The 13,623-nt window shown below is 29.2% G+C and overlaps 1 protein-coding gene across 1 annotated transcript in view; it reads left to right on the plus strand.

The window, feature by feature from the left end:
* LOC113553163 (protein Skeletor, isoforms B/C) overlaps positions 1 to 13,623 on the plus strand; it is a 32,021-nt gene that overhangs the window by 14,951 nt on the left and 3,447 nt on the right. The window contains exons 3-9 of the mRNA XM_026956340.1: positions 289 to 361; positions 469 to 577; positions 1,823 to 1,985; positions 2,655 to 2,914; positions 10,743 to 10,842; positions 12,476 to 12,678; positions 13,109 to 13,307. Of these exons, the coding sequence (XP_026812141.1) occupies positions 289 to 361; positions 469 to 577; positions 1,823 to 1,985; positions 2,655 to 2,914; positions 10,743 to 10,842; positions 12,476 to 12,678; positions 13,109 to 13,307 (1,107 nt within the window). The remainder of the gene's footprint in view (positions 1 to 288; positions 362 to 468; positions 578 to 1,822; positions 1,986 to 2,654; positions 2,915 to 10,742; positions 10,843 to 12,475; positions 12,679 to 13,108; positions 13,308 to 13,623) is intronic.

The following is a 13,623-nucleotide window of genomic DNA, read 5'->3' on the forward strand; positions in this document are numbered from 1 at the left end:
TGTCAATGATTGAACTTATTGTATAGTATCCAATTTTAAATTACCTATTATTTATTCAACTAAAATACATTCATCAACTAATACATTTGAAAGACTGGCATCAATAGTATATCATCTATGTATAAATCAAACTAACGGGTAAAACAATAATTTATATTTTATTAAATTAGGTTAGGTTAGATTTGATACAAAATTAAAAAATGTCTATATAATAAATAATGATTATTATTTATCTCAATAATATCACATTTTAAATTCTACACGATAATATTGTATGCGTATTTTCAGCCGCATATTTTTACGGTTCTAACGGCAAACAACCCGGCATCAACGGATACAGGATTCGTGACGAGAAAGCAACGTGAGTACTATTACTATTATTATTATTATTATTATTATTATTATATACATTCTGTTCGCGTGAAAAAAAACCCTTTTTATATATGATTTTATTTTTTCTTGCCACAGAACTAACCCGCTGAAACGGTACAGAAACGAACACTTGACAATCACTCTGCCGGAGGGTTTGACACTGCACGATATCAAGTGGTTTTACGTTTGGTGCGAAGACTTCTCGGTGAGTGCATATTACAGACGAAATAACGAGTTCGGCCGCCACGTCTCTCGTCTGCCCAGTTTTGTGTACTCGACTTTCAGGAAGAGCTTTATTTATGCACATTTACACAAATTAATACTCGCAGATGTCGCACTTACACGTGCGCGCGCACACGAACACACTACACACATGACACACGACACACATAATATATACATTTTGTTGTACATACACGTATGTAAGTTTGGTATTCATATCGATATCATTTATTAGAGAAACCGGGTACTACACATTCTGTATAGGTACGGATTATCGTGATAAAAACATATCCGTAGCATTCATTTGGTTCAAACAGCGTACGTATAATATGCAAACGTAAATTATATCTAACGGTAGCAGACGGTCCTGACCACTTTCTCCGGTTAATTCATACGCGTATATTATACGTGTGCACTGCTATATCGTGTAAGGCCTCCGTAGTTGCCTTAATGAAACCAAATCAAAAAAAAAAAAAAAACAACTTGAAAACACTCGGTCGTAATTGTGCTTTCTCGGTCACTTGTTTAGTTCGCTATTCCAACTCTTAACAACCATCAAATAACGAGCCGGTTTTATTGTGTTACGACGAAAAAAAAGAAAAAGTAATAAACAAAATTAAAATGCCGTATACAGTGCGTTATTATTTTTTTTACTATTTCTAATGTCGAATCCGTATCGTCGTAGAAAGGTATGTTAACAAATCGCTTTACCTTCGACCTTCTGACGGCCATCGCCGACGGCTGGCTCCGAAATAATTATACGAGCACTTAACTGCACTGTTGATATGCCGCATTTAATAACGAATATTTAGATTCAGCATTTTGTGTTATAATAATCTGTATACTTTCAATTGATTCCTATCTAATAAACGATTACATACTTCATAATTATAGAACAGTTAATTTAAATTATTAAATTATTATACAATAATAATAGTATCATTCATCATTACAATATTTAATTATATATATATATGTATATAATATATATTATTAAGTCTTTTAAACAAAATATTACAATATTCTAATTTCTAATCGTCAAATTGGTTGAAGTCATGGATATTTCTGTTTTATTAATACTTCACTGTTTCATATATAATTTATTACGAGTAGTACAGCTTTTAAAAATCTATCCATTTATTTTTTCGATGTTTTACGCCTATAGAAATAATTAAGCTACAATAAATTAATGTCTTAATAATCTTATTTAAGATTTATGTTTTAAAAGGTTAATTTTGGAGATATAAAAATTCCTTACAATCTGGATTACCCAAAACCTCAAAAAATCGACAGTTTGTCCGGAATTCATGGAGTTTCTTCAGAAAACATAGTCGTAGTTGATGCCCAGACATTGCTGATACCGGGATTTTCCTACGATGGCGAAGCACCAGGTAACGATCAAACAATATTACAACAACAAATAACAATTAATTATTATTGACATATAATTATTGGTTTTAAATTTGTTCTTACCTTGACATAAATGGGTTCACTTTTATTATTCAGAAACTTTAATTATAAAATATATGAATTAATTTATATGACCTTATGAAACTTTTTGATTTAATTCATATTTTAGTAATATTAAATGTTAAACCTTTAATATATTATGTACTGTTATATTAACATAGAAAGTAAATAAAAATTTTGAAACTGTAGGTATTTTAGTATTTTTTCATAATTTTATATAGCCATTGCAAAGAAAAGGGAAAAAACTACAGTTCATATCGTGGTCATGCATTAAGCTTTTTGTTTAAACTTTAAACATTTAAAAAAATTACCATTGTGTGACTTTTACTATATAATATTTAAAACTTTCATATATTTTACTGAAACGATCCAAGTACACAATACTCAGTAAAAGGAGATAGAATGTGTTTCCAAATGTTTTTGCTCGAAAGAATATCAGTTGCCAAGTATGAGATCCTATTATGAAAAGTTATTTTTGCTATAAAGTACATAGTATATATTTTATTCGTTGCTAAAAAATAAAAATAAATAAATAAATACCACATACAGTGTATAAAAGTTAACTTGGACCATAACGATTTTATTTTTAGATGCCAAGTTTTGGGTGGGCGCAGGCGACAAACCGACTCCTCAGGGCATTAGGGTGGCGGATGAGAATGGAAAAGAAATGCCTTTACGTCGGTATGATCGTAAGACTATTGTACTAACGTTACCGGGCGATCTTACTATATTCGATATCGGACACTTCGGTATATGGTGTGAGGCTTTCACAGTAGACTTTGGCCATGTGTCCGTGCCATCAGCTCTTAGCGTACCTCCATCACTTAAAATGCTTGGAGTGTTGCCTCAGGTCAGTACACGATTTATTATAATAATTTGATATTGTATAATTCACGTAAATAGTGTATTCGGCGAACATTCGTGCGGTGTTGTTCTCCACAGGGATGAAATTAATTTAGATGCTAATGTATATATGAAATATGCATGCAAATATATTATGTTGTATTATAGTGTACTATTGATAGTATTTCTTAATATAGTATCTTTAACTGATTTTTCAATTTTCCGACCAAATATGGAAATATTTCGTATATATCTACTATCTAGCTGTATATTAAAAAAAAAATTATTATTTTAACCACAATTATAAACTAAGGAAACTGAGCATCATACTTATTTATTAAAAATAAAGTATTTTAAATAATATGAAAATAATTTTTCAAATCATAATAACATGAATAATCCAAAATGTAAATCTAAACTCAAGCATTCTAACGTATAATTTTACAACCATAATAATACCCCATGAGCGTGACATAATCTTAACAAAATATATTGTATAATAATATATATTTGAATTATGTATCGAAAGTACCTTGCATTTCTAATTTTAAAATATTAAAATATAAACAAATAACCAATATTCAATTTTACTGGTCGGTTTATTTTTAAGTACAACGTTCGATATTTTTACGTCGTATAGCAGGACAATGTATAGTGCGAACACTGCGAACAGAAATATTAACTGTAAAAGCATAATACAAATATAAAACATATTATATAAAAACATTGATAACGATTTCAGATGTATTTTAAAATTATTATTGTTACTTATGGTTTATAATATTTATGCCACATATACCTATAAGTACTTACATTTATCGTTTCATATTTTAGTATTTGTAAAGTCTATGGGATCATGAAATATATATTACGTGTCTACTATCCATTAACATATTACAACGTGACTTAACTGTGTATGAACATACATACTTACAGACTACAGTGAGGATTGATGTCATAGTAATAAAACAATAAACACACTCCACATTGTATAACGTACCTATTTATACCTACAGTACATAGTATTATAATACATACATCTCTGTGTATACATGTTTGATTAGAGATGAGTGAGGTACAAAACATTTTTATTAAAAAACTAAAATAATTATGAATAATATTCATGTTTACAACTTAAATATAAAACACCCTTTTTTAAAACTACTGTAAAGACTTATAAGGGTTTAATTTTTCATAATAATTTTAATGTTTTAAAAAAATGTACATAAACCATGATCCTCAATATCATAGTATAATTTATAGGCATATGAGGAGCGTACATTTGAGTATCTTTTGAATTAAGTAAATATCTGGATGTGAAAATTCTGCTGAACCTACAGCAATTATCAAGTATATCTAAAAAAAAAAACTATACTAATGATTCTAATGAAGTCGGAAATTTTGTTTTTTTTCTCAAACAAAAAAATATTATTTTCCCGTTAACGAATATTCGCCAAATTTACACGCATGAATTGTACGTCCCCGCTGCCACCGCCGTCACCGAAACCTAGCCCACCCGTTGCAGCTGCAGCGATTGCAAGCGCTGATCGAAACGCATTCCGTTGTCCGTGTTGCAGAAGCCGAAAGTGCCGACGGCTACCGGTCCAACCGCGGCGGCTGCAACGGGTCTGCAACAACAGCATCAGCAGACGACGACGCGCAAATCCGCGGGAACCGCGCAGATCCATCATCCGCTGCCAGCCACTACGTATAGGCCAATCGTCAAACTTCCGGTCCGGCCGCAACAAAAAATCTAAGCATCGACCGAATATAGCGCGTATAATATATGATATTATGAAAGTCAACGTTTTGTTGCTCAAGTCTTAACCGTGCCGCGCGAACGTCCGTAATCGACCCAATATTATTATTATTTTTGTTCTATAAATCTACGAAATGATCTGTTAACGAATTATCATTTAATCGATATGTAATATAATGTAATGTAATATAATTTACGAATGTTCAACAATAACCTACGCCTTGGTAGTATACCTGTAATTATATCTACTTAAATAAGCTAATTTATTGTCTCGACTTGCGTACATCGTAGCCGCTCATCGGTAACGCGTCTTTACTCTCGTTATTAGGACGAGACGAAATACAAACGGGTCGCTCAGAATAATATCTTCATGTCCCTAAAAACATGCACATTTACGAACCTATATATGTATACCAGCTATGCCGTTAATGTATCCAGCGCCAGTCTTGCATTTTATTTCGTTTGATAATTATTATTAATGCCGTTAGCTGGTTGTAAAATTATCTTAATAATTGTAAAAGTGCTGAGTTCAAACCAAATAATATATTATGTTGTAGTGTTGTACGCTCGCTATAAACCATGAATTACCTATTATTAAATAAAATATAAACAACTGTTTAGTGTTTAGATACTGCACGTTCATTATTACAGTACTAATCTTTTATTTTCTGTAACTTAAATGATACACGAAATACATCTTTATTGTAATAAAATGTTTTAAATATAATAATAAAATATTTAAAAATAATAGAACTTAATTTAAACTCAACATTTAAACATTCTTAATAAATAAATGCCGAACTTTTATTTTTAGTTATGATATCATTTATCATCAATAAACTAATATTAGTAATAACAATGTAAACTTTTAGTTTTATGTGGTTTTCTTTCAAATGTAAAAAGTATAAAACATTGAAACACTAACACATTATTTTATACATAAAATGTTGTATTTAAACTTTTATTTGATTTAAGTTTTCAAAAATGGTGTACTCGATGTCTGGATAGTGGATATGTTTATTGCTTATAATATGAAATTATGGGAAAATAGTAGAATTATGTTAAATTTATGGATTTAACATTAATAATATTATACAGGTATCCAAAATAACTTTACCCTTGGACTTCACCTCTTAACATTGCGTGATTTGTGTGTAAATATTAAATTTTTTAAGTTATCGATAATTTAAATATCAAAAAATAATATTTAAGTAATATTTATTACTTGTAAACCTATCCGTTAGACGTCGATAAATAGGTATCTACGATATAATAATCATATATTATTATAATGCGAAAAATCTAATATATAATCGAGTTTATACAGCCTACTAATAAATAATAATATACCAAAAATCAATATACAACTGATATTTATTTTACTATCATACGTCTATCGATTCAATTACAAAAATAAATGACAATTATAATACAGATTTTAACATTTACATAATATTTCGTAATCTGGAGGGGGTGGAACATTGACAGAATATTAAAACAAAAGGAATTTTAATATTGTTTAAAAATAAAATTAAATGATTTAGTTCACTTTATTATATTCAATCTAACATTTACTCCAAGTAACAAATTTACGGATTCAGAATTTTACTATCAGAATAATGTGATTTCGTTTCGACTGTGCTTATTTTTTAAAACGAGAAAAGAAACAATACTTAAGTCTTCGTAATCACCCCACCGTGAGGCATAGACAATAATATTACCAGCAGTGTATTGCTCGATAAGGACAGTTATGCATGTTTAAACAAAAAAAAACTAAACGATACATCGATTAGCATTACGATTTTTAGCAAGCAATATAAAAATCTATTTTTCACTAACTACTAAAAGGATGTGGATGAAATAAAATAAGATAAAATATTAAAAAAAAAACCAGATAACTAGTCGAACTAATGCGTTTACGAAATTTAATATTTAAAAACTATTATTCTAACTATATTAGGTTCATATTACATCGTATAATACGTGTTACGCTCAATTTTCGTTCCGAGCTTAAGATTATATTACGGGCGCTAATTTTTCGATCACCGTCATGATATGAGCAAGTCTCGTATAACATTTTCGGCTATCGTTATATCTTTTTGCGACCCACCGGAATATTTCCGGCATTCTAAACAGTTCCGCCCGGGCCTTCATCCACGATATAATATTTCAAACATTTACTTTCGAACGCCATATTGTCAAACACGGACAGATGATAATAATATGTTTAAAATTAAATTTACAACGATCGTAACATTACATACAACGTCATAATAATAATAATAATAATAATACAACAATAACAGCATTAATACGCAACACCGGTAAATTGTATTGTAATACAATAACGTCAAGAAGTACGTCGTTCGCGACGCCTCCGTACAGCCAAGGGGTACGGCTGTATTATCCACACAGTAAATTGTTATTATATTATCAGGTCGGTGCGCGCGATTATGGCCAAGAAGAAGAAAAAGAAGACGCCGACAACAATAATAATAATAAAATGTAGTATAATGTAGTGTTTCTGTCATTACGCAACGAGTCTTCTTCTCTCGATTTCCGTCGCGCACGAATTGTTTTCCAAACCGACCACGAAGACGACGCCGCGCGCACAGGTTACGACGGCGGCGGCGACCGACGCTTCTTCGCATCCGCCGCCGCCGCCGCTCTACTCCTACGCGCGCCCGACTAACCCCGTCGTAGCGTTACGCAATATTATACGATCGACGCCGCGCGCGGTCGTCGTCGTGTGTGACCTTTGCGCGAGACCAATTATAATTATTACTATTATAAAAATCCGTCGTGTGAACTATTGTCTCGGCGATGCTGAGACACGGCCTTTCCACGCGCTTTCTTTTTACGTCGAATCGCCGTTTTAGCGCATTTTAAAGACGATTTTGAAAAACTCTTTTCGTGTGAAAATAATAATATTATTCGTCTACACGCGACCAATAATCGTTTTCTATTATCTTTCAGATTACATGCACACTTGATGGTAACGGTAATATCGTGGGTAAATGGTACTATCTTAATTCATGTCTGCAGTTTTCCATCACTATCTAGGATCGTTGTCGTTTAGATAAATGTGCGTATTGACCAATCGCGAAACAAATAATTATTTTCGGATACGGTGGTATTTATCATCTTGACACAAAAAATTTGTTTCTTCGGATAAGAACACAATCTAGTGTTTTTTACACGTTTTCTTTGGAGAGTCTTTTGACGACTATACTGCAGCTGCACGTCCGTCAACTACACAGTTTAAAAATAATTATCAATTCGTGTGTTTAAATCGTAAATATTCTCGAAACAAGTTAAGAATAAGCGCATAGTACTTGGGTACGCAGCTGATTTTAAATTTAACGAATTTCGACTTTTGGTGTCTGCTATACAGCAAAGATATACCTACCAGTGTAGGGTCACACATTTTTCACACGCGAATATAACGCATGTTCTAATCAAGTGAATAAAATTCATCATGATCCGTACAAACGAGTTGTTCGTTTAGAACCTCCTAAATGTGTTGTTTTGTTTTTTATTTTTGTCGATTATACTTATGCAGCTGTATTTCTCATACCGTACACGCGTCTCACCCGTTTGCAATAATATCGCATTTTCATTCGTCCGTCAACCGATATCGGATCAAGTCGTCATCACTGACTATACATCGGTGGATAGGCACAATGTTTTCTAAACTGTACTCAAACTTAAATTCGAACAAAATGTATTATTAATACATGAATTATCATCATTATTATTGTTGGTTACAATGTTGTCGTTATGTATACCTAACTATTTTATGGTATGTATTGCACAACACCACGCGGCCCGCCGTGGACGTCCCGCAGAGAGAACATTACGCTGTTTGCAAGAGAACAAAATACAACGTATATAATGACAAACACCTTCACTATCCGCCGTCACGCGCCAACGTGGGATGCGTATAATAATATTGTAATGTACGCCATTCGATAAAACGAAATAAAAATACCTCCACGTCAAGTATAATATATTATAATAAATAGTATCTACTCGTACTATGCCTATGTATAATATTATTTTATACTCGCTGTGCGACAGTAACACTAGCCGACGGTTATAAATTCGTTTTTAAATTCTGATAGGTCTGTCAATGACTCGTAAGCTTGCATTCCAATCCAATACTGTAAGGCATAGTCACCGTAAGGTGCAATGTATCATGTATTTTCTTCCCCTTCTTTCTCCCTCACTATATACATATATATATATTTTTCTTTTTGCTCCAATTTCGTGATTTTTTCTCTCAGCTCGGGTGTCCAATTACAAGCGCGCCTAACAATTTCAAGCAATCTATCAAAATGTGTATAAATACAATATACATACATATACTACTTTCTTTACAGTTTCTCTTTAAGCAACCGCCCATTATTAAGCTAGATAAACTACGAGGTTTTAACTAGCATGTAGAAGAAAGGCAATAATCATTATTGCTTCGTATAATCTCTGTATACTTGTAGCTACTTCTCATCTGACACACACAATATTAATCATTGTACATTATGGAGTTCGGTGTAATTCAAAAACAGTATACAGATAACAATTCTTCCAATTCCTACGACCGACAGTGGTTCGGAATACAAATGAATAATTCAATTAAAATACCCCTTCGCTATATATAAACAGATAGATAGATAGATATATACCTATTATAACTACATATTTAAAACATTTTTACTTATTACCACAATACCACTGTCCGACAGTTTAAAATTCGCTATTCACATACTTTAAAAATACTTGATTAAATTATTACGCCCTAAGAGTTGTGTAAAAAATTTAATGTATTTGAAGTCATTTTGTAGTATTTATAACTTTTACGCAGTAAAATAAAGATGATTATTTAAATTTCACTTTTATTCAAGTCAACATTTAATCTAAAAGATGCCAACAAACACAAATTAGTTTATGCACCACTAAAGTTTCTCTGCAGTTGCCTTTTTCCTGGTTTCTATACTCGGTCAATAAACATTATTTGTATGTTTATTTAATGTTCTTTAGTCCTTTTTGCGATTGTATTTAGTTATAAACATTATAGGAATAATAATAAAAAAATAAACTACACCTATAGAGGAATGATTTCTAAAAATTATATATACATATTAATGTATACAGTACACCCTATCCATACGAAATAGCATGTAAGTTTTTTATTATAATGCTACACTCTAAACCTAATTCTAAAGACACAATAAGATGCTAAAGACTATTTAGCACACCTCTAGATCAAAAATATAGTAATTATTAACATGATTTGTATTTTGTAAACAAATTTAAGACCATTTCAGTATTAGATACACCATAATAAAGGCAAGCACAATATAATAAATAAATTCTTAAATTGATTTTGGGTTTTTTTTAAAGTTCACCGATTGTTTTGTATTGAACGGATAGATTAAATTGAGAATTCTACGGTTTTATAAAGACCGTAAAATGTTTTTATAGGTATATTATATTTAAAAACGATAAGCTAGATAGATCTTGAAAAACCAAGCTAATGATATGTAAAATGTACATTAATATAATATGATATGATAAATAAGTAAATTATACATTTATACCTTTTATCATCATACATAATATATCTGCTATAATACAGTTAAAAAATTCAAAGTAGTATCACATTTATCATAGAATAACGTATTACACTGTAACTGTTATCCACAAAATATATTATATGCAATTAAATACGTGCACTTTTAAAATACGATACATGAAATATGACATAGTTTATACAACTCGAAAAAATAAAAACAAATAATGCCCAGCGAATATAATTAAATCTAAGAAATATTTATTACCATAATAACCAGTAGGCTTGTCATAATGTATCATAATATTAAAATAGATATTTCTACATGCTGTTACATATGGATACATTCCATTACGATCTTATGTAATTATGAAAATGTGTGATTTATATACATTATTCAATATTCATGATTAATTCATTATACATTTAAATATAATATGATTAATTATTATTATTATGAATTATTTATTATTATACATGTGTTTAATATGCGTTATTTTGTTTTAGTCAAAATTAAACTGTGAAGTACTCCATGAGCCTTTAGGATACGAAGTACGTTGGGCAATAGCAGGAGACAGCATTGTAGTTCAGCTGGTCGCTAAGTTAGGTAAGCTATGTAAAATATTAAAATTTGTAATAAAAAAAAATATTGTTTTAATTTTCAATCTTAATTTAAAATCTAATTCTATCATTCTTAATCTATATTAAAACTAGATTTTTATGTGTGTGCAATATAAGCTCAACAATTTTAAAATTGTATTATAAGTCATATTTGTAAAATATTTTGTTTTACAAGAGAATTATATAAATCTCCAAAATGCACATATGTTGTAGCGTATAAGTACAAGTGTTAAATATTAAACATAAAATAAATTTTAAATACCTAAAAGGAAGACTAAACCCGCGGTTCACTCCACGCGGTGAAATAATTAAGCTGAACAGTATTGTGTTAACATTTTTAAAATGCAAACTATAATACTTTTTACTAAAATAATTATTACTTAATTTATTTTATTTTATAATTTAAAGTATTCAAACAATTTAGGTACTTTGTAGTTACAAAAAAAATAAACATTGTTAAAGAATATCGTCAATATTGAGTCTTAGTATGTATTATCAATAGTTAATCTGGTTTTCGACAGAAATCTCAAAATATATATAAATATTATAATAAAGCCTAAAGGTGATATACAAAACTAGTACACTAAATTAAAATTGGTCTTAAATATTTCTCGTCACGTTTTTCAATACTAAATGTATCGTTGGTCTAATATTACTTATTACCTTACACAATCTTGATATATCACGAATTATTATTATTGCTTTAATCAATAATATTTCTCACACTTTTCCTTCCAAACTACTACATAATCAAAGTTGCAAATTTCAAACATGATTTACTATTCTCACATAACGTGCCCGGTTCCTTTTTATTTATTAGGCAATTATTAATTATTATGAGTTAATTTAGCAAAAGTTGAATAATAGTTTGTTTTTATTATTTATTTTTAATACCTACTTTAAGTTATTAAAAAATATTCTAAAACATTTATTATAAAATCTCGTTTTTAACGAAAGTAAAATTTGTTAAGAAAAGTCATTATTGTAAAATGTAAAGTACCTTAAAGTGTGCCGCTTCTATAGATTTAATTTAATTAAAACATATATTAACAATTTTATCCATCTTGTTTCTATACTTTATATTATGTTTAATAAAAAATAATCAAGAATATTAAATCTACTTATTTTTAATTACTTAGCAATAAATAATTAGTTATTTGTTAGTTAGTTATACATAATAGTTAATAGAATATTATACTTATTAGTAATCAAAATAAAATTTAATAAAATTCTATACACTTTATATTTTGCTTATACTGTATTTTTATAAATAATGAATTAATGAACAACCCGTACACTAATACAATTAAATTTTAAATAAACTATCATTTAAAATGTATATTTAATATTAAGTAGGTAGGTAATAAAAAAAAAAATCAAATTCATATTTTATTTATTTTTATTGATGAAATTTTTTATGAACAATATTTTATTGCATTACTTATGATATAGTTAAAAAAGACTGCTGTATTTGTTTTTTTATGTCTCATTTTCCTTCAAACGTAATATTTTTATCAACATAATTAAATCTAAATTCAATGTTTTTATTTTATTAGACATTACACTCATTATAACTTAACGCATTACATCAAAATTGTTAATATACTGTTGATTTTTAGAAGACAACCAATACATGTCTTTTGGTATATCTGGTTCACCTACATCAAATCGCATGATTGGAGGTGATGTAGTTGTAGCCGGAGTAGATCAAACCACAATCAGTGGCTTTGCTCAAGATTATTACTTATTGGATAAATCACAGTGCATTGTACAACAAGATACTGGACAAGTCAGCGGAAGTTGTCCTGATTCCAATATTCAGGTATACAAATTGTTATTTGTTAAACAAATAACAAATTTAACACAATTAAATATTTGATGCTTTCTTAATAAGATGTTACTTTATTTAAGTTCATTAATCATTATGTAGTATCCATATATAATACATTAAGTTTGTGTTTGATTGTAGTTTAAATGAATTATAAAATACTATTAAAACATCATTTAAATACATTAATTTATATTAATTTAACACTGATTTTTCTGATTTCGATAATTTTAGTTTTATTATATATTCTGTACAACACTTAAATAGTTATAGTTGTTTTTTTTGAATTTTACATTATTTTAAGTAGTCTTTTAAGCAGGAAATAAATCAATAATTTATAATATGTTAATAATGTAGAAAAAAATCATTATGGCACAAATACATTTAAAAACGATAGGATATTTAAATAAATTATCTTTCCTAGGGCCCGGCCGGTGAAAGTGTTCGTTTGTTGAATGCAGCAATAGTCAATGGATATTCGATAGTCACATACCAGAGGCCATTAAAGTCAAAAGATAATCTTGACTTACCAATATTGTCTAATAACAGTCAGCCAATAATTTGGGCAGTCGGTCCTTTGAATGACAAACACGAGGTTTCATATCATCCAATATTTTCGAAAGGTACTTATTTATTTATTTATTAGTAACATTATATTTTATATTACCTATTATATTATGATATTATTATTATTTATACTATAATTAATAATCATATTATAAAGATATATCTATCAGTGAATATGATACACTCATATTCATACCCAATGAACTTTATTGTGTATTGTATACCTACCTATATTTATATTAGTATATACATGGAGAATCAGAGTCATACATTGACATCGAACACATTCAATAACCGTATTTCTATTGTTACATGAATACAAAGGATACACGTCGAGATTAGAACCGTCACTGTACCATATTTTTTTTTTGT

Source organism: Rhopalosiphum maidis, chromosome 2, assembly GCF_003676215.2.
Source record: "Rhopalosiphum maidis isolate BTI-1 chromosome 2, ASM367621v3, whole genome shotgun sequence".
Taxonomy (NCBI): domain Eukaryota; kingdom Metazoa; phylum Arthropoda; class Insecta; order Hemiptera; family Aphididae; genus Rhopalosiphum; species Rhopalosiphum maidis.